General features: G+C 50.1%; 1 protein-coding gene across 1 annotated transcript; it reads right to left on the reverse strand.

Annotated features, from left to right (window-relative positions):
- Positions 1-981: 981 nt before the first annotated feature.
- Positions 982-12,101, reverse strand: KANK4 (KN motif and ankyrin repeat domains 4). Its single transcript, XM_086463147.1, has 9 exons — positions 12,086-12,101; positions 8,694-10,646; positions 7,641-7,752; positions 6,018-6,248; positions 5,345-5,432; positions 4,733-4,952; positions 3,145-3,287; positions 1,971-2,171; positions 982-1,083 (listed from the first exon to the last, which is right to left on the reverse strand). The coding sequence occupies exons 1-9, from the start codon at positions 12,099-12,101 to the stop codon at positions 982-984; spliced, it is 3,066 nt and encodes a 1,021-aa protein (XP_086319273.1).
- Between the last annotated feature and the right edge of the window lie 12,981 nt (positions 12,102-25,082).

The raw sequence follows: 25,082 nt of genomic DNA on the forward strand, positions 1-25,082 counted from the left end.
TAACAAAAAAAATCCCTGTCCTGTGTATGATTCTAGGTGATGCTGGACCAACCCTGTGGGTGCCCTGTGGCAGGGAGGCCCTGGCCCTGGCCGATGCCAGCAGCTATATCACGGCTTGGCTTTACACGGGAGTAGTCAGGGCGTCTAAAAATTGAGCACCAGTGAAAGTGGAGAGCTGATGTTTGCCCTAAAGGCATCTGTCAGCAAAGTTGCTCCATGAAACTTGTGGACAACATTAATGCATCCTGGGACAGGAATCTGTCATGATCTACTTGTGCCACGCTCGGGATAAACTGATCCGCCCTGCTGTGCCTAAGCAGCGCCTGTGCGGATGCACGGTGCATGTCAATGGGCTACACTTTCCCGTTGGCTCCAACTTAGAAAAAATAAGAGCCATATGGTAATTCCGAATACAGGCAAAACAATGTCTGTGTGTTTGGGTCTGGTATACTCAAATATTTTCCTAGAGCATTAATTTTTAATTCTTACATCAGACTCACATAAGCAAACATAAATAGGATTTTATACTTTACATAATCCATCCAGCTTGTGTTTGTTGTTACATATACTGAATAATCACTGCCTGCCACTACGTACAGAAGAGCTAATAATAAATATTAGGACACAAACTTACAAGTTAAATGAGCTACAGTTAAGTAGTCAATTAAAAGGACAACCATAATCTAAGGTTACAAAATACTAAGTACTGCTTTTCTAATGTGCTTTTCTCCATTGTTTTGGTCGCTCACCTGCCAAATCTATACTGGGAGAAGCGTACAGGAGAGCTTGGGGTCATTTGTGGCAATGTGCATAGATTAGGGGGGTGTAAGCGGGCTTAATGAGGAGAATTAGACACAGGGAACGTATGCAGATAACTTACAGGGTTCATCCCTCTGTACATAGGGAAACCCAAGATATTTGCCCCGGCCACTGAGGCGAGCAGCGGGGCTGTTACAAGAGAGCTGTTTGTTCCCCACTCAGTCATGCAGACAGGGATGGGCTCTGCTCGGCGTGGGCTCGCAGGAGCGCGGCGATGTCCCTGTGGGCAGCACGCTGGGCCAGCGACAGGGCCGAGTTACCGCCCTGCAGGGAGGGAGGAGGCAAAGACATTACCACCCAAAGCCCCATATCTCACCCCAGCCAACCCTGTAATCCACCCTGCTCCATCCACTACTGCCTCTTGGCCTCACCACCGCCAAGGGAGGCTGTTTGCAACCTGCCCACTGGCAATGAGTTTTCCTCCGCATTACAGTGAGTAGTCGGCCAGGGCAGCTTCACACCCACCTATTTACCTCCAAAATTTACCTCCTTCCCTGCAGTTCCTCCCTTGTTTAAAATGAGTCACTGTCCTGCAAACCTCCCCATGGTGTTTGGGGCTCAGCCTCAACCGTACAAATCACAACCTGGCCAAGCCTCCCCTTGGCCCCGGTGCCATCCTGCGCTTCTTAGACAAAATTGTAGTTTAATTAGAAAATAGTTGCATAACTAAAACCACGGCCATGTGGCCCATCGCCACAAGCCTGTGTGGGAGGAGATTTCCATGGGCCAGTGGCTGCTCCCAGCCCAGCCCCACCCCATGCGTCTCCCTGGAGAGGCGCCCACTCTCAGGAGAGAGATAACTGCTGATAATTTCTTGGAGCCAAAACTCTGCTGATTCCATGTGTCCAGGTTTTCATCTTTTTTTTTTAGGTTTACACCAGGCTGGGCTCTTCCCCAGTGCTCCTGCCCAGGCTATGGCTGGGATGCAGGATGCTGTTGTAGCCACCCCATCCACTGCACAGCAAGCACCAAAACCAGGGGTGGTCTCCTAAAAGTGATCCCCTGATTAGAAAGTTGGCTGAAATCGTACTTCTTCACTTAAAAACCACCACTCAGGGATTGCTGCCTGTAAGGCATGACCCACTGGGAGCTTCCCCTGCCTAGCGGACACGAGGTTGTGTGTGGGGCCAAGCACAGCACCGGAGCCTCACCTTGTCCATCAGCGTGACCTGGCAGCCTGGCTGGGCCAAGAGGAGCCTGACGATGTTGGCATTGCCCTGCCGGCAGGCCACCATCAAGGCCGTCCTCCCTTCCTCATCCTGCAGGTTGACGTCGGCTTGGCAGGAGAGGAGGGCTCGCACCATGTCGTCCCGCTCATGGCTGACCCCCAGCATCAGGGCGGTCTGGCCTCCCTGCAACCACACAGGGAAAGGCTGAACACCCTTCACCCACCAGCCTCCTATAGTGCTGCTCATTCAGACTGTTATATATAATAATCATAATGAATGTTATCCTTGCATATACATAATAAGATAGCATATTATTACTGCACAGTACATCTATCAAAATAATTCATTTTATTATTGTATATTGCATATTATTGTTAAATAACACTGAGGATCTTCAGCAGGTATCGCAAGAGATATCTGCTCACTGACACCACGACCATGCTGAGGATATTTGCAGCAGCCTGGCCAAACTGCCCTGCTCCCAGCTGCTCCCAAACATGGATCCCCCTAAACCTCCTGGGTAGTTTAACTTAGGTCTAGGCTAACTTTTACAGCTGTTTGGAAGAAGAGCTGGGTGAAAGCATTGTCATCTCTGAGGCCAAAATGTATGACCTCTTCTGATGAGAGACTGCTCACCAGCAAACCTGGGGATCCTGTACCTGGGGGTCTACCCCACACCACTCCTCCCTGGTAAAACTTCTAAATTTTTAGCACAGGAAAAGTGTTTTGCAAAATTTTCAGCCTTCCTTTAGTTTCTTCATTTTATCCAACTCTCACATCCCTTCGCAGGGAGCTGGTGGGTGGGCACGCTGCAATTTAGCTGAGGTTGTTTTTGCAACTTTTGGGGAGCAGCAACTCCAACCCAATGTCTCTTGCTGAGTCTCAGCCTGGCACTGCACATACAGTGTGAGGAACCCAAATTATACCTCCCCCTCCCCAACCCAAGATCTCTATGGGGACATGATGATGCCACAGCCTGAACTGGCATTGCACAGTGATGGCCGTAAATAGGAGGCTATGAGCTCAGCAGGAGTCACTTTGCAGATGCCCCATGAACACCCATGGCAGGCTGGCTGCCCTCTGCCCGCGGCCATGGCACGATCCCACACAGGGCCGTGCTCAGTTTTCAAAGGAACAGCAGAACTAGGGGACGCACCTGGGCAGCTCGCAGGTTGACGTCCCCCTCTTTCAGCAGTTTCATCACCACCTCCATGTCCTCACCCGTCTCAGCGGCTGCCAGCGGGGTGAGCATCACCGCCGTGTAGCCAGCGCGGTTCTGCAGGTCCACACAGCACACACCTGCCGATGCACAGTGCAGGGGAAGGATTCAGCCCCACAATGAATCAGCCGGAGGGAACAGGAAGAGGGAGTTATAAAATTTGTGGCATCTTACATTCCCAGAAACAGGAGTTTCCCTCATTATACAGGATTGAGATTTATCTGTGTTAAGTATCTAGTCTTATGAGCACAGCATTAAAGGGCCCTTGGTGCTATGCATTGCTATAGTTAATTACAATTGCTGAAGTCAACTCAATTAACTTTGAAGATCATAGCAAAAAAAAAAAAAAAATGAAGGGGATAATTAATGCCTTGGGCACATGCCAGTTGCGGAGCTGTGGGCTGTTTGCTTCAACTCCTGCAGCAAGAGAGCAGCAGAAAGACGACCAGCACCTAACGGGTGGTGTAAATCCATCCTGGCCCCGTTTCACTCACTTTTCACCTCAAAGAGCCTATTTTCAACCCTACCATGAGGAACAAGCTGTGTCTAATGGGCAAGGGCTCAGGTCCAGCCTTGCCCTGGGGACCTGGCTGCTTCAGACACTCAGCAGCAGGAGGGGACAAACCACCACAGCTCCCTGCACGTCTGCGGCAACAATCGGGCTATAGATGCATATGATAATCTGCCATTTCCCTAACATTTAACAGATTGTCAGGCCCATGAGAAAAGGCCAAAGTGCCTTTATTCTTTTGGAGCACGCGTGCATTTTTCCCCGCCCCGTACAAGCTCAGCTGGGATTTTTGTTTCTTTGAAACATGAGCTGCAGGTTCAATAGTTTAACATGGGTTTTTTCTGCAGTGCTGGGGGGTTTGTCATGCAGGGTCTGAGCCTCCTGCCCCAATCCATGATGTGGCATTTGCTGCTACAAGAAGCTGAGGGAGCCATTCCATACAATCTGCACTGGGGCCATGCGAGACACCCCTTGGCCACAGGGACCCTGAGCATCCTCAAAGTCAGACTGCAAAGCCCTCAACATGTGTCAGGGCCCTAAGGGCACTAATGAGCCTTAATGACCCTGAGGAGCCTCAGCTGGAACCCCTGCCCACACCCACAGGCTCAGGGCCGAGCTACGGGGGAGGATGCTGGTCTTCAGGTCAACCATGTCTCCTGGGTGGACTTTGGCCCCAAACTTGTATCTTGGATGGACCTTGGCCCCACATTTGTCTCCTGGATGGAGCTCAGCCTCATGCTTGTCTACTGGATGGTTCCCTTGCATGTAGGTTGTAGTTAGTCCCCAGCCCCACATCTGTCCCATCTCTTTTCGCTCGTGACCGAACTCCCTGGGAGGGCCCTGGGCCTCATTCACTGTTTTCCATGTCTGGGACTGTTTACAGATCCCCATTACCTGGCTCTGCAGACCACGGTCATCCCCTGTGGGACTGTGCCCCATTGGCAAGAGCAACATAAGTAACTTCCACACCCATACCCAACAAAAGCCATGGCTGAGCAGAGTGGCTACTCCTACCTGTGTCTAGCAGGAGCTTTGCAATTGAGAAGTTGGAGTGGGAAACGCTGTAGTGAAGAGCTGTGTTGCCATTCCTGTCCGCCAGGTTTACCACCATAGCCAGGAGCTCAGGCTGGGTGGCCCCCAGTGCCTTGAGATACCCTGCGACCACCTCTGGGCTGGACGACTTGCGGCTCGACACCTGGAACCACTCCTGGCAGACGGTGCTGAGGATGTGCCGCTGAAAAGACCAAGGTCTCACCATTACTCCTGGGGTAGTCATCCTGCAAACCAGTCACTGCCCCAGCTCCTCACCCCACACCACTTCGTCCTGTGCTCTGGCATCACCCAGACAGTATTTAGCTTGTGGTTTTTGGTATGACTGCTATAACTCAATGGGGAAAGGAATTTCCTGTGGTAACTTGAATGAGTAAGCAGAGAAAGCCTTCATCATCTTTTTTTCCCCTTTTCCTTTCTTTTTGTCTATTCAAAAACTGACTCAAAGGTCACCTCAACCTCCTCTCCTCAAAAAGCTCTCCATGGCAGGGCGCAGTGCAAATGGGATAATCTTATCCATTAAACACAACAGAGAGTGGGAACCGTGTCTGAAAAGGAATCGAACAATATCTGTACCAGATGCTTGTCACTTGTGGTCTTGATTTCTGAGAGGTGCTTGCTGAGTAGCTGGCAGTTGGCAAGGAAATCTTCAGAGGGTTTGCATCTAAAGGGAAAATACTTTTGTAAATCCATCATAGGGCAGAACTTGCAGGAGGTATTGAAGCAGGAAGGAGAACATGCAGTTTAGGTCAGAATACATTCAACGCTTATTTAAGTGCTTAACTTTATAGACACAATTTGTCCCATTGACTTGACACAGATTTTAGGTACAAGTTAAGCACTTAAATAAGTGTTTAAGTCCAGAGTCCAGATCAGTATGCTCAACTTAAGCTATTAGAAGAATCCTCAAACTGTGTGTGTGGGGGGGAAATCTTATTGCAAAGAGCTTTACTGAGAAACTTTACATGAGAGGGGAGAAATGACCTAATTCTCACCAAATATGACTCACTGCCTTTTCCACAGTCAAACATAAGGGCTGTATCAATCCCCATTAGATTCTGTAGTAACTCAGAAAATATTTAGCTCCTTAAAGCATTTTCCCATCTCTACGGAGGTCAACGGCTGCCTTTCCACCAAGCAGGTGAAGCCCTGACCCCAGCCCTGTAGGAGCAACTGAATGCAGCGCTGCACGTCCTGTGGCTGCAGAAAAGCGATGGACAGCACAATCACTGCCTCCTTTTCTGGTTACCTGTCAGCCTTGTGCTGAGTGCAAGGCACTGCTTCTGCCGATGGCTCCTGCAGGTCATTGTCCTCACACCTCTCCTGCGAGGAGGTCCCTGACGAATCCCCCTTGCTTTCACCTCCAGCTTTCGCCTGCGTGGGCTCCAAATCACCATCTCTTCTCTCCATCTCACTCTCCATGTCACCATCTGATGGGCTGTCTTCGCAACTTGTGTCTTCGCTTGAAGTCGTTTCGTAGCTATTTGAGGACACCACATGTTACTCACTCCTCCATTCATAACCACAGGGCCTGACCAAGACTCATTGAAGACACCCACTGACTTCAATGGGCCTTGGATGAAGCCCAGAGTGATACGCAAGTTAAAAGGTTAGTGCCACGGCCAAACTTGGGGTTAGTCTTTTTTTTTGCTTCTTAAGCCAGCAGGAGTGTGATAGAAGCAGTTAATTAGCAGCAGGCAAGGTTATTTCAGGGACTACTCAGGCGCTTTGGAGGGATGTCCACCACACAAGCCCCAGCATGGCCAGGCAAGGGCTGTGTGCCACCTCCATGCTGGGAGCTGCTGGCATGCTGACAGGGAGCTGCAAGAAACACCGACCCTGTAGCAAGGTGGGACCGGCAGCGTCTCGGCAACCTTTAGGACCGCTAGACAAAAACTGTGTTTGCAGTTCCAGCATGGACCCAAGTCCACTATTCGAGCAGCCCCACTAGAGAGACCTCTCTTCTGGTTGTCCAAAAGTATTAAAAACAGTATCTGCCACGAGACAGAATATTTCACTTTGAGTGATCCCAAAACTTTTCTCAAACTAGTCGAGATTCCTCTGCTTGCTACAAGTTGTACCAATTTCAATGACTGTTGGTAGAAGCAGCTCTACACAACAAGAGTGAGTAACATGTGATGAACTGAACAGCAGCAGCTGTCGAGCTGGGAAGTCAGAGAAGCGTATGTCAGCAGAAACCATCATCCAAACGTGCACTCAGCAAAGAGACAGTGAAATGTGTCCTGCCCTCTTCGTGCCAGCACACATACTCCTCAGTAGAAGATGCGCGAGTGCTGGTCTCAGAGATGCATCTACAGCACATGTTGGTGTATCTGGTTAGCTCAAAGGCCAAAGAGTGTAAGATACTGGATACACAAGGAAACTGGGTGTTGGAGCACAACCTAAAATACGTGTCTCCTTCACCCCGAGGTAATTACTTATTTACTGAAATAGTCTTTTCTCAGTCCCTGAACCAACTTTTGTTGGCTGTTGCTGGAGTGTGGAGGCAGGTTAGTGGCAGCGTGCCCGCCCAGGAAATGCTGACCTCCTCCGAAACCCACCAAAGTTAGTGGGAATCTTCTCATGGATGCAGCTGGGTTTTGGATGAAGCCCCAAAAGATGGGTATGCAGAGAGCATCAATCTCCAGCATGTCCCTCGCTGCTCTGCAAACACCAACATCTTTTCTACAGAGTTATTTACACGTTATCAGTGCTGGATTAAAGAAGGGAGAAAAGAGGCTCCATTTCAAATGGCTTTTTAATCAAGAGGTTTGGAGGGGAAAAGAGGAAAAAAAAAAAAGAACGACTTCTTCAGCAATACAGAGGATGTCACATGTTAAAAGGCAGTTACATCTTCTGAACGGATGCTTACCCACCGTTTACCCCAACAAACTGAAGATTCTTTTTGGTCCCATTGCCTCCTGCATGGAAACCATAACCTTTCTTTTTCATGATAGATTTAAGACTTGTGGTTGGTGAGATTTCTAGCAAAATACAAAATAATAGATTAATTAAGCAGATGAAAATTATCAACGATTATTCCCAACCTCTAGCAACAAACTACAAATCATAACTGTAAGCATCTTACTTCATCTTAGGAGATGCTTTTTATGTCTTGCAAAAAAACTGATGCACCTGCCACAACCTGAACCTGCCCTGCCACCTTTAAAACATGGGTCTCAAACATCTCCAAGTGATTGGGAATATAATGGAAGTGACTGGGAATTATATATATGTGTCCTATAAATATAAGTAGGTTTTACTTTCGTAATAATGTCTTCTTTTTTATTTTTTCAATACAATGTATTGGAAAACTCCTATATAAATCTCCTGTAATACTACATGGATGAGTCTTTCCATCAGACTTTAAATAGTCTCCCTATGTATTGCTCATAAGTAATAGGTCACTTATCTATTTGCAAGCCTCCTCCAACAGTGAACATGCAGCCTTCAGTTTTGGGTTCTCATCTTCATATAAGATAAAATTATTTGAGATGAACAGCTGTGAGTGGCGACAGGGCTTTCCCCAGCCTAGTTGCTCAGTTAGCTTGAGTTGGTTTTGGCTCTGGTGAACTGCATGCTGATTTACCCCAGCTAAGTCCTATATTCTTGCAAATTGAGACGTCCAATCCAATTAAGAAAAATGGTTATGTGATGGAATATCCACAAGTACAGCCACTTTTGGAAGCAGATCCTCCGTATAACTGAGCCACAGCTTTATCGGCTCCTACATCGCTTTGTTTGCTTTTTTTAATTTAAGGTCACATAGCTTAGAATGTGCAGAGATTTGCCTTTCTCATACATGCTTAGGAGGGGTTGTTTCTGATCTGACTAATTATACCATCACATTATCCCTGCACAACACTTGAAAAAATGGCAAGAGATCTGGCCCGGACACGTTGAAACCCATGCCCGTATTATTTACCCAACTGTTGACAGTGTGTGTTCGAATTCTCCTTATCTGCGGGCCCTTGTGTAGAGTAGGCAGACAGCAACGAGTTTAAGGAATTAACTAATTGGTTCTGAATGGAGCTGAGCTTGGAGGCTGGCTGTTTAATAGCGCTCGCTAACTCGGGGTAGCCATGTTCCAAACATAGCCACTGCTCCTGTAAAAGCTCCTGGATTTTTTTTACGTATTGGCCGATGGGGTCAACAGCAGGGAGATCCTCGTGGTCAGTGGGACCTTCCTCTTCCAGCCCATCTTGAGGTTCATCTTCAAAGCCTGTCTTGTTTTCACCTGCGTTGGAGCCAATTCTTGTTCTTTGATAGCTTTCCGCAGTCACCGTGTGAGCGGCAAGACTCTGGGTATTGTAGTTATTCCTGTGATTTTGATTGTCATTGCTGAGGTGCTCGTCAATCTTCAGCTGGCTGAAGCATGGTGCATGAAGTCCAGACTCGACGTCAGCTTCACCAAAATGTCTGGGTCCTGCACCACTGACACTGGTGTGAGTGTCTGCCAGTCCCTGATCTCTCCGAGCACCCAGCTCCCTTGCCTGCTTCACAGTGTCTGCTCTCTGGACACTGCATCCTATGGATTTGGTGGAGACTGGGATATTTACATTGATGCCTTTATCATGGGCTTGCTTGGACCCAGTTACCTGCGAGAGGTCGGTGTTCACTGCAGCATCGTGGCACTGCAAAGCCCCACTGCTCCGCCTGGATGGCAGCTTGGCCTCTTTGGTGTTTTCCTGGCCCAGCTTCTCTTCCAGCTGAGCTTTGGAGCTGGCCAGTAACTTAATGCTTTTCTCTTTCTCCTTGATCTCATGATCCTGCTGCTCCAGCAATGCCCTGATCTGCTCAAGCTCTTCCTTCTTCTTGCCCAGCTGCTCCTCCAGAGCAGCAATCTGCTGCTTCAGCGTGGCGACCCCACTGGGCTCTCCAGCATCACAAGGCTGAGGACCACAGCTCTCCCTGTTCTCCCCAGCCCAGACGCTCCCCTCCTCAGCTGTCTTCAGCACATTCGGAGCGATTTCACTCATACTTAACTCTGTTTCTCCAGGGTTCATGTTCTCCTCTGCGAGCTGGAGGGCAGCCGGAGAGACCAGTTCACCCCCGGCCAAGGCAGAGCAACCGTTGGCATCAGTGGCATCGCCCTCCTCACCTCCGCTCTCCATCACCACCTGCAGCTGCAGCAACGTGGGATGCTGGCTCTGCCACGGAGGCTGCATCTGCATCAGCCCTGGGCTGCCTCCACCAGGATGCTCCTTCTGCCCCAAGGAGATATCTTGCTCCAAGCTCATCTCCCGGGGGAGACTTAACACGACACCGTCGGAGCCGGGTGAACACGGCGTGGGGCGAAATGTGCTTTCAGAGCTGCTCTCGGCATGGCAGAGCTGGGGAGGTGTCTGGAGGGGCGAGGGTACCCTCCCGTCCCCCGGCGGGGCATGGCCAGGCGGCAGTGCAGCGGGCATGCTGGAAGCTCGCAGCAGCTGAGGCCGCCCCCGGAGCTCACCCTCCTGCCACCCCAGCTCTGCCTGCCGCCGCGTCTCTGCCAAAAGAGCTTTTCTCCGGTAACTCGGCTCATCAGCCACTGGAAGCAGCACCTCACTGGGTGGGAGGGGACGGGGGGTGTCCTCTGCCCCCAGCGATGCCTTTCGCTGGGGGAAGGAGCAGGTCGCCGTCCAGCTCTTGCTGGGAGCAGACATGCATCCACGGGAGCTGTTCTCGGGCAGGCTGAAGTTTCGGGGCAGGGTGCTGAATTTCGGCTGCTTGGCTTTCCGGTGGATGTGAATCCTTCTGATGGTGTTGCCTTTCTCGATGTCGTCCACGTACTTCAGGAAGTCCAGGTCCAAATGAAAGCCATATGGTGTCTCCACGGAGTAGGGGAGGCTGCGGGGCTGCTCCCTCTCCCCATCGGGTTTGGGTGGCTGGCCATCTGCTGAAACAACCCAAAAAAGAAGAGATGATTGAATTTCGAAGACAACCAAAAAAAATTAACAAAAAATATGTTTAGAGCAGAGGGAAAGCTTTACTGCTTTTTTCATCTCAGTTTCAGGCGGGGGGGGGGGGGCGCAGTTCTTCATTGCGGAGCTGTGCAGAGACGCAGCAACATGCGCAAAGGTCTGAAACAGTTTTCTGGAGGTGAATCAGGTAATTGTTGCACCGAGGAAGCTGAAAATTTGCTGAAATCATGGCTCTAATTGGCAATTAAGCAAACAGCAGGTTTTGCAGGCAGAGCTACGTGTCTGTGTAAGTATAAAAAGCTGCTTGATGTATAATAAATTCAGCTCAAAAACAGAAGGTGGAACCAATCTGTGACAATTACATTTTTTTCAAGGCTTTTGGTTTGGTTTTAACTTTTCAGTGGTATAAGGAGTGCTGTGCACACCAAGCAGGAAAATCATTACATTGTTTCATCTGCAAACACCAGGTCACAAATTATTTCTTGCAAATGGTGAATACCGCACGGGGCAGAAGCCGGACCCAGACAGCGCCAGCCGGGGCTGCCTTACACAGCCGCATCCATGCAAAACACGTGCCTCCCAAGGTGACCGGCTGCCCGGCACCGAGCACAGCTTTTAGTTGAGGAAAATTGCCACGAATGTGCGACAGCATGTTTGCCCACCCAGCCGTCGCAGGCAAACAGCACAGCTCCAACAGCGCAGCCTGAGGCTCCTGGGTTAATACAACTTCATACAGCCAGATCCAGCCTACAAAAATTCACAGCCCCCCAGTTTCAGCCTTGAGGGTCTAAATAGTTAAACCCCTGCACCATCGCTCATTTTTTCTTTATGTGGCACGTCCCTGAAATCACAGTGGTTTGGGCTGCTTTGCACCTCTGAGCAAAAAAACAGTGCTCTAGGAGGACAAGGAGGAGCAGCTCCACCAGGAGAAACCAGGTTTCATGGCTGCTCCCTTTGTCTCCACCATGGTGCAGCAGCTGTGCGGGGACCGGGAGAATTTGGCACAGCTTTCGGTGCCGCTTGTCACAGAGCATCACCAAGATGCAGCTGCCATTCTGACGGGAAGTAGCACGTGAAAGTCAGAGGAAAGACAGAGGGAAAACATCATGTGGGGTAATACGGCTCAAGAGCAAAGCCCGGACGGTGGGAGCAGAGGAGATCTGCCCTGCCTACGCACCACAGAGGACGGGAGGACAAATATGTGCTGAACCGAGAGCTGTGACCATGTTTTTGCTGTGGTTTAGGAAGTCTGCATAATACATGAACGATGCATTTTTCATCTCCTGGCCCTACTGCATATCTATAGAAAACAGGTTATTTACAGTATTTCTGGTAAGGAAATTACTTCAGGGCTTCATTGGGGTTTTTTTTTCAAGAAACAAATGAGCAAACAAATATCCCGCAGCCTCCGTACCGTCTATCTTCTCCATGGCGTGGTCTAATCAGGCTGTCAGTTAAACATCCTTTGACAAGCTAAGGCAGATGAGTCGCTTCACCCTTGAAAAAAAGAAACAGATACTTTTAATTTAAAAAACAAAAGCTCAATCATCTGAACTTAATCTCTCCTTAAAGCCTTACACCTCCTCACATGCCACCCCCCTCTTCTTTCCCATATTCTGCAGCCTGTCTGTGTCTGCTAAGCACTTTCAAGCTGCTTAAATCAATAGCTCCTTTTCCAGGGGCAACAACTTGTGCTTCATAGATACATCCCAGGTAGCTGGTTCTCATAAACTTCCCCTGCATTACAGGTGGGTTTGACTGCAGGTGAGAAAAGACAGACATCTAGGATAATTTCTGTTGGGCTTGAGATAGGTGGCACAAGGACTCTTCACTGACTCCTGTAAGCTGGATATATTCAGCAGAATATAACATCTCTGAAAACAGCAAGGGATATAACCTGTACACAGAAATGACTGGTTTGTCACTTTTTTTTTTTTTTTTAAATCTATAACAACCAAAGATTTAAAATTTATGTTGAATCTTCTTCAAAGGAAAGCCACTATTTCAGAGCACCTCCATACTGCTACAAAGAACCTTCACCAAATTGCCCTAAAACACAGACAAATTGCTTTCATATCAGCAAAGATCTTCAGAAGACAAGGGAGGAGGCAGACAAGGGCGAAGGAGGTTGAAGCAGTTGGACATCACTGTAGAAGGTTTCCTGACTTGCACGAGAAAGACAACATTGCTCAGAGTGAGAAGGTCTGTTTTTTAATTCCTGCTATGGGGGGAAAAAGTGGAGGTTTCTTGGAGAGTAGGCTGCTTGTTGAGGATTTTCCTTCAAGTATCTAATTTGGTTCCTGGCCAGAGATGTCCCACAGCAGCTTGGAAGTCCATCCCTGCTTCTCCAGTGCATCCCTGAGTTATGCAAGATTTTCAAGCAGCACAAAGCCTGCGCCGAGCCAGCTCCAGCTCACATTCATCTCATTGATCAAACCATCAGAGTCTGAACTCATTTTCTACTTGTAATATTTTGCCAAAGTGAGGGCTTTAACACTTGACCACGCTTCCAGAGCTCCCTCTGAAGGGGCCCCAGCCAACCTTTACCCCTCGCTTCACCTGGCACCCTACTTATCCAGCACCAGTCTGGTTCACCTTTCGATTTTCTTTTCTGCAGCATCCATCAGCAGAACCATCTCTCAAGACCTCTGGCTCATTCACTGTCTCAGGAGCAGCTCTGTCTTCATCTTCTCCACTCTGCAGCCTCTAAATTCTCCTTTTATCACATAAATATTTTTGCATTGTGTAACTCATCTTTCTTCTTGTGGCAATGGCAAGATAACTGGATATGCAGTACAGATAAGGATATACAGAGTGTAGCAGTGTCGCTATTATTCTCTTCTAGGAGCACTGAAATGACAGGGTTTAACTACAACAAAGGCCAGCGGGAAAATGAAGTCAAATCCTGCTGTATTGTTATCATAGGGTAGATAACTTTGAAAGATCAAAGCCTTTTAAGGAAACAATTAGTTCTGTCATTCAGGTAGACACATTTATTGTCATTTTATAGCCCTGATGGAAAGTTTTGTGGGTCCCAACCCAAGGAGAACACCAAAACTCTCAAAAGCGCCTCCAGGGTTGATACCTCCTTGATGCTCGTGTGGCCAGATGGCAATGTTGATGCCCACCCAATGCCATGTGAGCTTCTGAAACACCTTGACCAGCGGCCTCCTGATGTGCTCTGCAATTAACTGCCCTTCTTCTATAACGGGCAGTTTCTTCTGACTCCTCCTGCCAACAAAGAGCATATGCCAAAACGAACACTAACCTCTTTCGCAAATGGTTGGGGGTTTTTTAAATTTTCCGATTCTGTCAGTTATGGAGCACTTATGGATCCCAGCTACAGTCCGACCAGCTACACTTCACTCTTCTAGGTCATTTATTTAGAAGGAGGGGAAAAGCTAGTGAATGGGATGCTTTTTAATATCTAGATAATTACATCTAATTGGTTCATTTATGAGCTGGCTGTGTCCCAGCTCTGCAGCCCAAATTGATACTAAGACTTTTCTCTTTTGACCAATCTACTTCAAAATCGCCTCGTAAAAGGATGCTGAATGTACCCTACCAGCTTGCTGATGTTCTCCTGTCCCCCTCCCAGGGCAGCTCAGGAACGGGACGGATGGCTTTGAGCCAAAAAACGTGGCTCCTTGGACCCCATGGCTGCTCTCTGATACCTGTCCCTAATAAGAATGAGATTAAAAAAATTAAGTAATCTGCCAGAAGAAGCGTACCTGTATGCCCAGGCTCCAGCCCACAGTTTGGGGCAGGGCAGTACTTTTAGGTCAGTGTCTGTCCTGCTAATGCCTGTTACGCTGACACTCTGTCGGGTTCTATATCATTTGCTGAGTTTTCTTCTATTGAATAAAATTGAAGCACACTTATTTTTCTCTCCAGGCAGGCGACATCGCCACGTGCACAGCATTGCTGATTTTTACCTTTACTATGCAGAAAGGCTGTGGGGAGGATTAAGCCAGATTTTAATTATGTTGTTTTTCTCAAAGCAGGAATAAATATACACAGAAATGGAAATCAAGAAGCCAAATATCTAAGAAGGCAACGGCACAGAGTGAAGAGGTTTTATTCCCTGGGGCAGCCCATTTGAAGGGACAAAGTACTGTCTTTTTAACTAGCCCTGTCTCAAACACTGGCTCTTTACAGTCACATTTAACCCCTTTTTTACCTTTTTTTACTCTGTCCCACTTGCCAGGCAATGTAAGCACCCACCCGCTCCCCCGTCCATCCCAACCAGCAGAAAGGAAAGCACCATTACGCCCCAGAAGATTTAAAGAACAAATTAACTCCACCACAAAGACCAATATATATGAATTTCATTCTCCTGGAGCATCTTGCTAGTCATTTTAAATTGGAAACATTTAACCCTGTGCCTATAAATAAGAAGATAATTTGTCCCTGCCAAGCAGCACGTTAGCACAGTCTCATTAGCTATAACACAACATTTTTTTGAGCTCTGCCTGTCATGTTCTCCTGCACTGCAGCAACGGCTTTAGCACTTCATGGTGAAAGGAAAAACTATCGTTAGAAAAGCATCTTGTGTTACCTTCTCATGTTCCCACCTACAAGCCCATCGGGGAGCAGAAGCGCTTGCCTCCCTCAAAAGCATCTTTTCCCATGCCAAGAGCCAGCAGTGAAGGGTTCGGCGCAGCAAACGCCTTTTCCAGTTGTTAAAAAGTTGGTCAGCTGAGCAGTGACCTTGCTCAGAAAGCAAATACAAGTTTAAAACAAGAAGCACAGAAGAGGGATTAATTTTCTAATAAAGCAGCCCATCGATCTCATATGACCTTTCCGAGGACAGTTCAAGCCTGCTCTATAAAATGAGTTACTTTTCACAGCGTAGTTACCTGTTCCAGAAAACACAAAACGCTAAGCGCTGCTTGGTCTGTCACCGGGCTGCCTCCCTTATCAGGAAAGATTATTGAAAAGACAGTCAATTATTAACAATATGGTTCTTATTCTACCTGGTGCTGCAGGCTCCAGCCGGAGCTCGCCCTCCGCATGCTGCACCCTCCCAGGCTGAACACATTAGTTATTCTGCTGAGCACCTCTCCCAAGGAAACGCAAGCAGCTGCTGCGATTAAAAGGCGGCATCTTTAGTGGAAGCCGCAGAAGCTCTCAACGTCTGTAATTAATCCTGCTGAAGCCCCATTCCCACGCGCAGAGCAGAAACAGCCTCTCGGCCCTTTACCCTTCTCCCCGCAGCTCTGGCCCCTCACATCATGCCCGTCCATCCGTTGTCCCCAGGAGATGCTGAACAGGACGCGGCAACTGCGGGAACGCAGCCATGCGTAACCGCGGCACAGGCGGAGGATGCCCGACCCTCCGTGCCACATTGTGCCCCAGCTGCTGCAAGGAAGGACAGGCAGCCCCCGCATTGCTGTGGGTGCTGGTAGGACTCTCCAAATAAAAAGCTCCATCCTTTTGCAGCGGGGTTATCAATGCAAACTTCAAATTCAAGGCAGAGGTCAGCTCACAGAGCAGAGACGGAGTGATTCTGTGCAGCTCGGTGATGGGCAGAGCACCCATCCCAAGCCCTTGCACTGGCGTTCCTGTTGGGCATCCTGGATTGCTGCATCCCCAGGCTGGGGGGATGCAGCAATCCCCCACAGACAGGGAAACCCTCTGACTCTGCACTGAACTTGCAACAACTTCACACTTGCAAAGGCAGAGGGGTCCAGACAGTGCCTGGCTGCCTGAAGCTGGGCTGTGAACCTTTTCCAGGGCTGGGAAAGAAAATCCTGAGAAAGCAGAGGCATCCCACTGGGACACAGGGACTTGCACCAGGGACACACAGCACGGAGCAGTGCCAGCACCTTTCCCATCGCTTAACAAGCAGCGCAACCAAAACGCTCACATTAGCAGGCAAAAACACATTTCATTACTCTGTCTGCAGAACAGTGCTGCTGCCACTCCTGCAAGCTCACTGCCCTCCTGCAACAGCTAAATATAACTTTAACAGATAAAGTTTGAAGAAAAGCAGAAAAGTTTTGCCTTTGCAAGAAGCGAGATAGCTTGGACATGTAAAGAAACAGCAGGAGTTTGTCCTTGCTAGCGCTCCCCAAGGCACGGATGGGTTAACTTCCTAGCCGAGGAATGAAAAATAACCCCCTCATTTCAGCAGCCGGTTAAATGCAGCTTTTCCCATTAAATGCCGCCTTTCCCACGCAGCTCCAGCATCCCACACCATGCAGGGCCTTGACTCCACGTTGACAGCTTTCTGCTTTCACAAGCAATTACTGTGCTCGGGGTTCAAAACGAACTTAAGAGCACGTTGGCTTATTTAATGTTTACTCCAAGTATTTTCTGGCACATTCTACTGGGTTAGTTACACTCGTGAGTCTTTTCTGAGCGTGTTCGTAGGGGTTTGTTGCTTGTGTTCTCTAAACAAAGCAGTACGATGGAAAAATATACGTATTCCTATATGGCGCTGATTTTAAAGCAAGCCTAAAAGAATTGTTTAGTTTTCCCACTGGAAAGACCCAGCAGGAAGCTTTTATTTGAAGCATTTCCTTATTGCAATTACACACATAAGACCTACAGTTTTTCCCAGATGTAATCCCCATGAGCCTGAAGAAGGTCTTCAAGTCTGTGTCCCCCTAAATAAGCTTTTAATTAGGAACTATGAATGCATGGAGGAAAACCATGCAAATTAATCAATTACAGGTTGGTGCTTGATGGAGCTATGACTGGCTTCTGATAGCTTCCCCCAATGGGGCCGGCACAGGGTGGGAAATGGGGAAGGGTTTCACCTGGGCCTGGCCTGAGATCATCCCACAAGAGTGAGGACTGAGGTCACGGCCTAAAATTGCTGCTGCTTTACATTATACACCAGCTGTCGGGGGGATTTTGCTTTGCAGGCTGTTCCCATGGATGAGAGGAAACAGACGGCCCCAAAACAGCTCAAAAGCCATCCCGTCAGTCCCTGCCTGTCCCCACCATGGCCACCGCTGCTTTCTTGGATGCTTGCAAGGCCAATGGGCAAAGTGTCTGCCTTCCTTCCTCTCCCCAGGCAGAATCACTGTGGGACAGTAGGTTTGGGCTTCACTTGCCACCCCCACTCCCCTCCACTGCATGGACCCACAGACGGAGCTCAGCCTTGGTACCCAAAGGGTTACCCCCAAACCTGCTCCATCCAGGAGGTCTGCTCAATTGCACAACAACCAGCTGAGCTATTATTGCAAGTGGACATACCAGGAATAAATATAGCCTCTCGGGGAATATTTGTTGTACGGATTTTTCAATTCTATTTTCACTGCAAAGGAAGAAAAATAACCTATTTCTAGTCTGCTGAGGACATCCACATGGGTGGGATCTCTGTTGTGTGGTGGTGGGCTGTGATCAGCTGCTGGCTGGCACAGACACAGGCAGGAGTTTCCTTCCAGAATGAAAAAAAGAAGTTCGAAAACTTTGTGGGATTAAGTAAATAAAGTAAATAAAAGCAGTTTAAATTCCTGGTTTGCAAGAAGTTGACACGAGGTTTTCCAAAGTGAGAGCAAATAGGGCTTCCCCTGTAAGAGATCTGCATCCCGGGAGCCCATCAGCCACCTTCCTGCATGCATTCAGCAACGTGCAACCATTGCTGCCCCACAGCATCCCTCAGAATCAGCAACTTGGACCAGAGCAGGTGTGGGCACACACTGCGCTGGTCCGCGCTGCCTGTTGGGGGGCAGAAGACAGCTGAGCAGACCCAAAATTAAAGTGGGGATACCAGATGATGCCTGAGCCCCAGGAAGCCTGCTGTTATAAACCCACCAGCAGCCAGAAAGGCGAGACGGCGAGCTGGATCTGTCCCAACCCAGCATGCACCCTGCAGCCATGCACGGCTCAGTGCTGTGCTTGCTGGTGTCACCTGACTGCATGTGCTGAACAGGGCTAGATTTGGGGATGCAAAACCAGTGGTCGTATGGGGAGACTAGAGGTGGCGGAGGGTAAAAAGGTATGATGAGAAAAGAGACACAAAACTTTAACTTCTCTGAAAGTGAAACGCTGTATAGTCTAGATGCCTGCTCAAAATCCACCCTCCGTCCCGGGGCCAGTGGACAGCTTCAGCACGTGACTTATGGCAACGGGTACCCTGCAGTGCTTGGGCCAGTGTTTTATTGCAAAACCAAGGTTGAAGGTCACACGGCTGCTGCCTGCCCAGGGCTTCTTGAGACAAGAGCTGGGAGCTGAAAGCGGTTTGTGAGCGCTCACAAGGGACAAGTTCCCTCTGCAAGCCATCAGCTCACAGTTGCATGGATGGAGTGGTTCAGGCTGGCCTCCCACCGCTGTGCCCAGCCCTCCACCAGCCATCATCCTCTCTGAAAAACCACATACACGAAGCAGTGGAGGGAGCTGGATGGGACTGGAGATGGCGGGGGCTGCAACAAATCACTCCTTGGCTGGGCAACAGGAGTGCTGCTTCCATGGAAAACAGCCTGGAGGCATGTGGAGCCTCACTGCTGTTTGAGAAAGCAGCGGGCTCATGAGAAATCTGAATAATTAACCCAGAGCCACTTAATAAAGAAGACGACCGCTTTCAGCCTAAGTGTGCAACCCTCGGCAGCCACAGTACTTAAACAGCCATTTCAGGCATCTTTTCAAATGGCAGTAATAAAGTTGTGTGGATACTGATTTTATTAAAGCTGCTTATTGCTGTTTAATAAATGTCGTGCTCTTCCTGCCAGCATTTCCATTAGAGACGGGTCAGGACGAGACCAGGAGGTATCAGATATCTGAACTCTCACCCTTTTTTATGTCTCACTGGGAGGGGAAAATGATCACATTCATCCCCTCCTCTGATAACCTCTTTTCCAACTGACCTTCAGCTCATTCTAGCCACGATCTTATAAAAGCTTTGGTTGATTCTCATGATTTTATCCCATGCCTTGAAAACTGGCATTTTCCCTAAAGTCTCCTTTCCCAGAGCCAGGCAAGCAGAAAACCCACCTGAAGCTGTGAATCGAAAGCGCTTCACAGTCACAAGGCAGACAAAAATCTAAAGTGCCTCATCTCTAATGTTTACTCTTTTTGCCTCAATCCCACAAGTTGGGGGGGGGGGGGGGAAACTAATGAAGCCCTCCTTTGGCTTCTGGTCTCTTCTAAGCTGCTGTTTTCCATCTCCTTGACCTTGGAACAGGTCAGGCTTTGCTGCCACGATACTGAATAACTTCCATGTGGTCAAAGAAGCTGGTAGCAACTTCATGACAACAGGCTTGACCTTGGCTTGGCCAGCACTTAGTGCATTCTTGGGGCTCCTGCACTCATCCTGCTCAAGAGCCAGAGCTTTGGCCCAATCTGAGCTGGAAACCTCTTCCATTTCCTAAGGAAAACCAGGATCCATTGGGCATTTTTGAAAGCTGGGTGTGGAGGTGAACCACCAAACCATGGAGCTCCTGCTTGTTAGGAAAGGCTCTTCCACCTTGCTCTTGCTCGACTGGTTGCCAAGACATGAGATGGACAGGGCAGCGCAGGGAAGGAAGGATGTTGTGCCATGTCCAATCCCCTTGGTGCTTACTGAGAGATGACACCCCAGCGTTTGTGGAATGGGAAAGTCTCCAGAGGTCCCTTCCAACTCCTACCATTCTGTGATTCCTAAACCTACCAGTCTGAGAAATCTCCAAAAAGTGCATTTGCAGTTGTGAAAGCTGACTGGCAATCCAGTGTCTGTTCTGTCTGACCCTAGTAAAGGTCCCGTCATCAACATAGGTCCTCTCCTGCTGAAGCTGGGACTCTCAGGTGTTTTTAGGAAAAGCCTATTCTCTGCATGCCTATTTTTCTCCTCTTCCCTGGGCAATCACTGCAGTCCCCCATGGAGACACAGGGCCATTTTATATCGATTTCTAGCCTGAGCCAACAAAACTCAGATTGATCACACTCATGACCCATTTAAAAAACCTCTTCAATCAGGAATATTTATTTTTCAGGCCACCTAAAACCACTCTCCACGTTGATCAGGACCATGGAGAGGATGGACGTGCTGCCTTCCTCCTCTGCTGGTGATTTCCATATGGATGCCGGGAGCCCTGCAGCCATGTTTCCCACCCGCTCATGTGGGACGGTTTAGGAAATGGAGGCTTTCCTCCAGTTTTTTAAACAAGCTCAGGCTGCACATTGCTGATGTATTTTCAAGCTTTCTCACTTGCACCGAGACTCACATGTTGCCCTGATGGACAGAGGAACTGGCTGCAATGATGAACTTAAGATAATCACATTTGGAAGATGGGAGCCTCTGCATGTGGGTGGGTTTTTCACTGTATTTCATGTTTCTGACTCCACCAAATTGTCCATTTTGGCAGTATATTATCATAATAATGACGATAAGTTCTTTTTCATGTGCTATTTAAACCCTGGGATGGGGAGGACTTGAGGATTCCTGAAGCACAGTGCTAGAAATGTGCATTCTGCCGAGGTCTAAAATAAATAGGGCTGAAGAAGGAGCTCTCTGCAGCCAGTTCCTCCCCACTACTCTCCCCTAGAGCCGGCAGCGTGTGAATGTGCACGGTCAGGGATTTCTGCTCTGAGCCACGGGCTTCTTCACGTCCCCAAGCCGGGGTCATGGCTTTATTGACCAAAATCTGCATCTCGCTGCTCTTGAGCAAGGCAAAGTCACATAATCCCTGTCATATGGGGCACTGAATGGAAAATACAATAACTTTCTGTATTTACAGGGCATGCAGTGATAGGACGAGGGACAATGGCTTTAAACTGAGAGAGGGTAGATTTAGATTAGATATTAGGAAGAAATTCTTCACTGAGACGGTGGTGAGGCGCAGGAACAGGTTGCTCAGAGAAGCTGTGGCTGCCCCCTCCCTGGCAGTGCTCAAGGCCAGGTTGGATGGGGCTTTGAGCAACCTGGTCTAGTGGAAGGTGTCCCTGTCCATGGCAGGGGGTTGGAACTAGGTGATCTTTAAGGTCCTTTCCAACCCTAACCATTCTATGATTCCCTGTTTTCTGTAACAAGTGGGGCCACATTCATCCCTGGTGCTGCTCCCAAAGCTTCCTTGAAAAGACCCAAGATTTTATATGTAACACTTGGTGATAAAAATGTGGCTTTCAAAATATTTGGCAGCTGTAAAACAGCAGGGGGGGACCCAAATTGACAATGAGCTTGTGAATGAGCTTGTATTCATCTAACACCGTCCATCTTGCAGAATCTCAAAACTGCTCCTGACGCAAAGGATGTTTTGAGACCAAACCTCTCCCTTCCGAAACGTGCCTACACCAAGGGACGCAGAGACTGTTTGCTGCGGGGGGGTGAGGGGGGTGGGGGGGTGGGTGTGTTTCAGTTATCTGAGGATGAAAGGAGACTTTGTGACACCAAATTGGATGGCTCCTGTGGGAACAGGACAGCCCCAGCACTGCACAAGGGGGATGATTTCTGCACCTGGGAGACAAAACCTTCTCCATAACCGGACTGTCCAGAAAGGGGCTGAACACGGCCCTGTTTTTCCTACTCACAAGTGGTTTGGAAACTGCACCAGGAGACTGACAGCACCCTCAGCAGCAAAAGGCTCCCCACCATCTTATCTTCCAGTTCCAGTATTATTAATAAACCACACTCAGACCATCCAGACCATGACTTCCTCCATCCTGAACTTACTTGGACTTGCACTTGAGATAATCCAACCCACTTTCTGCCATCACCGATCTTCCCATGGACCACCCAGCCTCTTCTACACAGATCTCAAGCGATGGTTGACCCCAGTGTGGCAGCTCTCTGTTCATGCTCACTCTGATTTCTCCCAAAGCAGAGTGAGAGCCCGGCACGTCTTTGCCTTAGGCCTGCAAGAAATCAGAAGCTGAACACCGGGAGCTGATGAAAGTGCTTGCACAGGGCACGCCTGGTCCCGGCAGAGCTCAGAAATGCCCTGGCAGCAGCCGCTGCTGAGGAAAGGCGATGCTGCCTGCGAAGGAGAGGCTCTGCCCAGCCCTCCACTCGCTGCCAAATGTGCTGCTGGAGCAGCCCCTCTCTTGGCCCCCCCGAGGATGCAGAAATCTGGAGCTCAGCCTGGCCGCCGCTCTGCAGCCGGACCCGACTTACAGCCGAGCCCTGAGGGACATGCAGCTCAAGGAACTAGAGCACAAACCTCGCTAGAGACAGAAATGAGTTACGGTACCAAGAGTTTCTGTGTCCGGATGGCTGGAAAACCAGCAAGGAAACGGGGAGAGGCTGGAGGCAGGCGCCAGAGACCATGCTCAGCCATGGAGGCTGGACTGGGGCTTGTCTGAACCACATCTTTGTGGCTAGGCAGGGTTTTACTGTTGGGCTTTGAGGCTAAATGCAACTCTGGCTGCTCTGGGATCCTGGTGACTTCCGCTGCATTGCCCAGGCCTGGGGGCCCATCCCAGCCCTCACATGGTGACACCCAGGGGTCCCATCAGGGCTTGGAGCCCTCCTGCCCTCCCCCCGCTGCCCAGACACGCTCTGTGCCTCCGTCCCGCACCCAGGGGTGCCCTGCAAAAGCCCCTGTCCTGGGTGAGTCAGGGCTGCTGCTGCCCCCAGGCAGCCATGCGAGGGGCCTGGCACCCCGGAGCACCCGCAGAGCACCCCTAGGAGCACCCTTCAGAATGCTCCCAAGCACCTCGGAGCACCCCCGGAGGACCCCCAGGAGCATCCCTGAGCACTTTGAGAGTCCCTCCTGAGCATCCTGCACTGCACTCCTGGAGCACCCTTTAAGGCACTCCCCGAGCATCCTCGAGCGCACCCCTGGAGCACCCCCAAGCCCCTCCGAGCACTCCTGAAGCACCCCCTAGCACCCACTGGCGCACACGCCCCCCCCCCCCCCCCCCCCCCCCAAGTTATCCCCGCAGCGTCCCCGGAGCATCCCGCGGGCACCTCCCCGCAGCGCCCTCCGGAGCGGTCCCCGGGGGCGGTGTGGAGGGGGGCGGTGCGGCGGTCCCCCGGCCCCCCTGGCTGCCAGGATCCGTTCCCCTCTCCGCGGCCCAGCCCCCTCCCGGGATCTCCCCCCGCCCCGGCCCCGGCTCCCCGCTCCGTGCGCGGCGCGGCCGTACCTGGGAGCGGCGGAGCGCGGCGGGCGCAGCGCGGCGGTGCCGGCGGCCCCGCTGCCTCCTGCGGGCGGTGCCCGAGGCCGGGGCGGAGCCGGGCGGGGGCCCGGGGCAGCGGGGATGGGCTGCGGGAGGGTCAGCGGCAGCCGAGAGGAGCGGCTGCTGTGGGAGGCCAGAAATCCACTCTTTTTTGGTGTTTTTTTTTTTTTAAGTTGTTTTTTATTTTTTCTTTTCTTATGACTGCGGTATTGTGCTGGGTCCCTCTTTTTAATGCTTTATTTATACTTCTCTAGCTCATCCTGTTTGCACAGATGCAGATTAAGAGCAGCGGGAAGGGGAAATCTGCTGGGACAGGCCGTGGCTGCAGAATTTGTATTTGTGCCAGCTGTTCTCCGTCTCAGCCGATCAACACAGTCCAGTTTACATCGGTCCCTTGCACCTTGCATGGAAAATGTAAAGAAAATGCAATCTGAATTTTAGGGTTTGATCTCCCCCTCATGTGCCTTACCCTGTGTGATTTAAACGCTTGTCACCCACACATTTCCAGCAAATTGCTGTAACAGCATTTGTTTTTCTAGGCTCTGGGGACAGGCAGAAGTCAGTAGTTTAGTGACCTGCAATAATAACTCCAACTTCAGGGGAAGCTTTCGGTTTCACTTGTCTTGAGATGCAAACCCCAGCCCTGCTCCCAGTTGTTCGAGAGCGTGGGAGAGCAGCAGCTCCAGCGATGCTGGGGGTAGCCGCCTGGTCTCCATCTGGGCTGTGAACTCAGCATCCATCGAGGATGAATGAGGCCCGCAGTGATTCTCCCTTCCTTTGAGAGGAGCCCAAATATCTTTTGAATCTGGCTGGGAAACGCTGCAAATCAGAGCAGAGTCTTCAGGCTCCCATGATCCCACTGACATTGCAATTTGCACCTCTTGGGTTTTCATCTTCAGGCTGAAGAACGTGGGGGGCTGCAAGGGCAGTTGCCAGAGCCCAGCTTGGATGGGTCTGTGGGTGGCCAGGGCAAGGGGGCTCCGACCATGGGAATGTGCAGGTCTGGAGCAGGCGTCCCAAGGCATAGCTTGGTGGAGGGTCACACTTGGGCTCAGCCCTGGGGGATCCCACATCGTTGGAGGGTATCTGAGGGTTGGGGTCTGGCTGCTGCCTGGCTGCCAGGCAAGAGCAGAGCCCTCCTGGCAGTGCCCAGGCTCCTAGTAAAACAGGGAGGGATAAAATTTCCTGTTACCCAGCTCGGGAGTGACCAAGGCTCTGTACAGACAAGGTTGGCGCCCAGCTCAGTCTGCCCTCACTGCCATGGGAGTGGGACGAGAGGAAGACATGATATTAACAGCGCAACAAAGAGTCAAGGGAGAAGTATATCTTAGGGGAGCCTTTGGGCTTTGTGCCATGAGGACCACCCCTGC

The sequence above is a fragment of the Leptosomus discolor genome, chromosome 3 (genome assembly GCF_034619465.1).
Source record: "Leptosomus discolor isolate bLepDis1 chromosome 3, bLepDis1.hap2, whole genome shotgun sequence".
Taxonomy (NCBI): domain Eukaryota; kingdom Metazoa; phylum Chordata; class Aves; order Leptosomiformes; family Leptosomidae; genus Leptosomus; species Leptosomus discolor.

What these genes read in the sequence shown, in the direction of transcription:
- KANK4 (XM_086463147.1), bottom strand. An exon ending in CACACACTGTCAACAGTTGG is followed by an intron (nt 7,753 to 8,693) that starts GTAAATAATACG and finishes GTATTTTGCTAG; the next exon opens with AAATCTCACCAACCACAAGT. An exon ending in TCAACCTGCGAGCTGCCCAG is followed by an intron (nt 2,172 to 3,144) that starts GTGCGTCCCCTA and finishes GTGTGGTTGCAG; the next exon opens with GGAGGCCAGACCGCCCTGAT.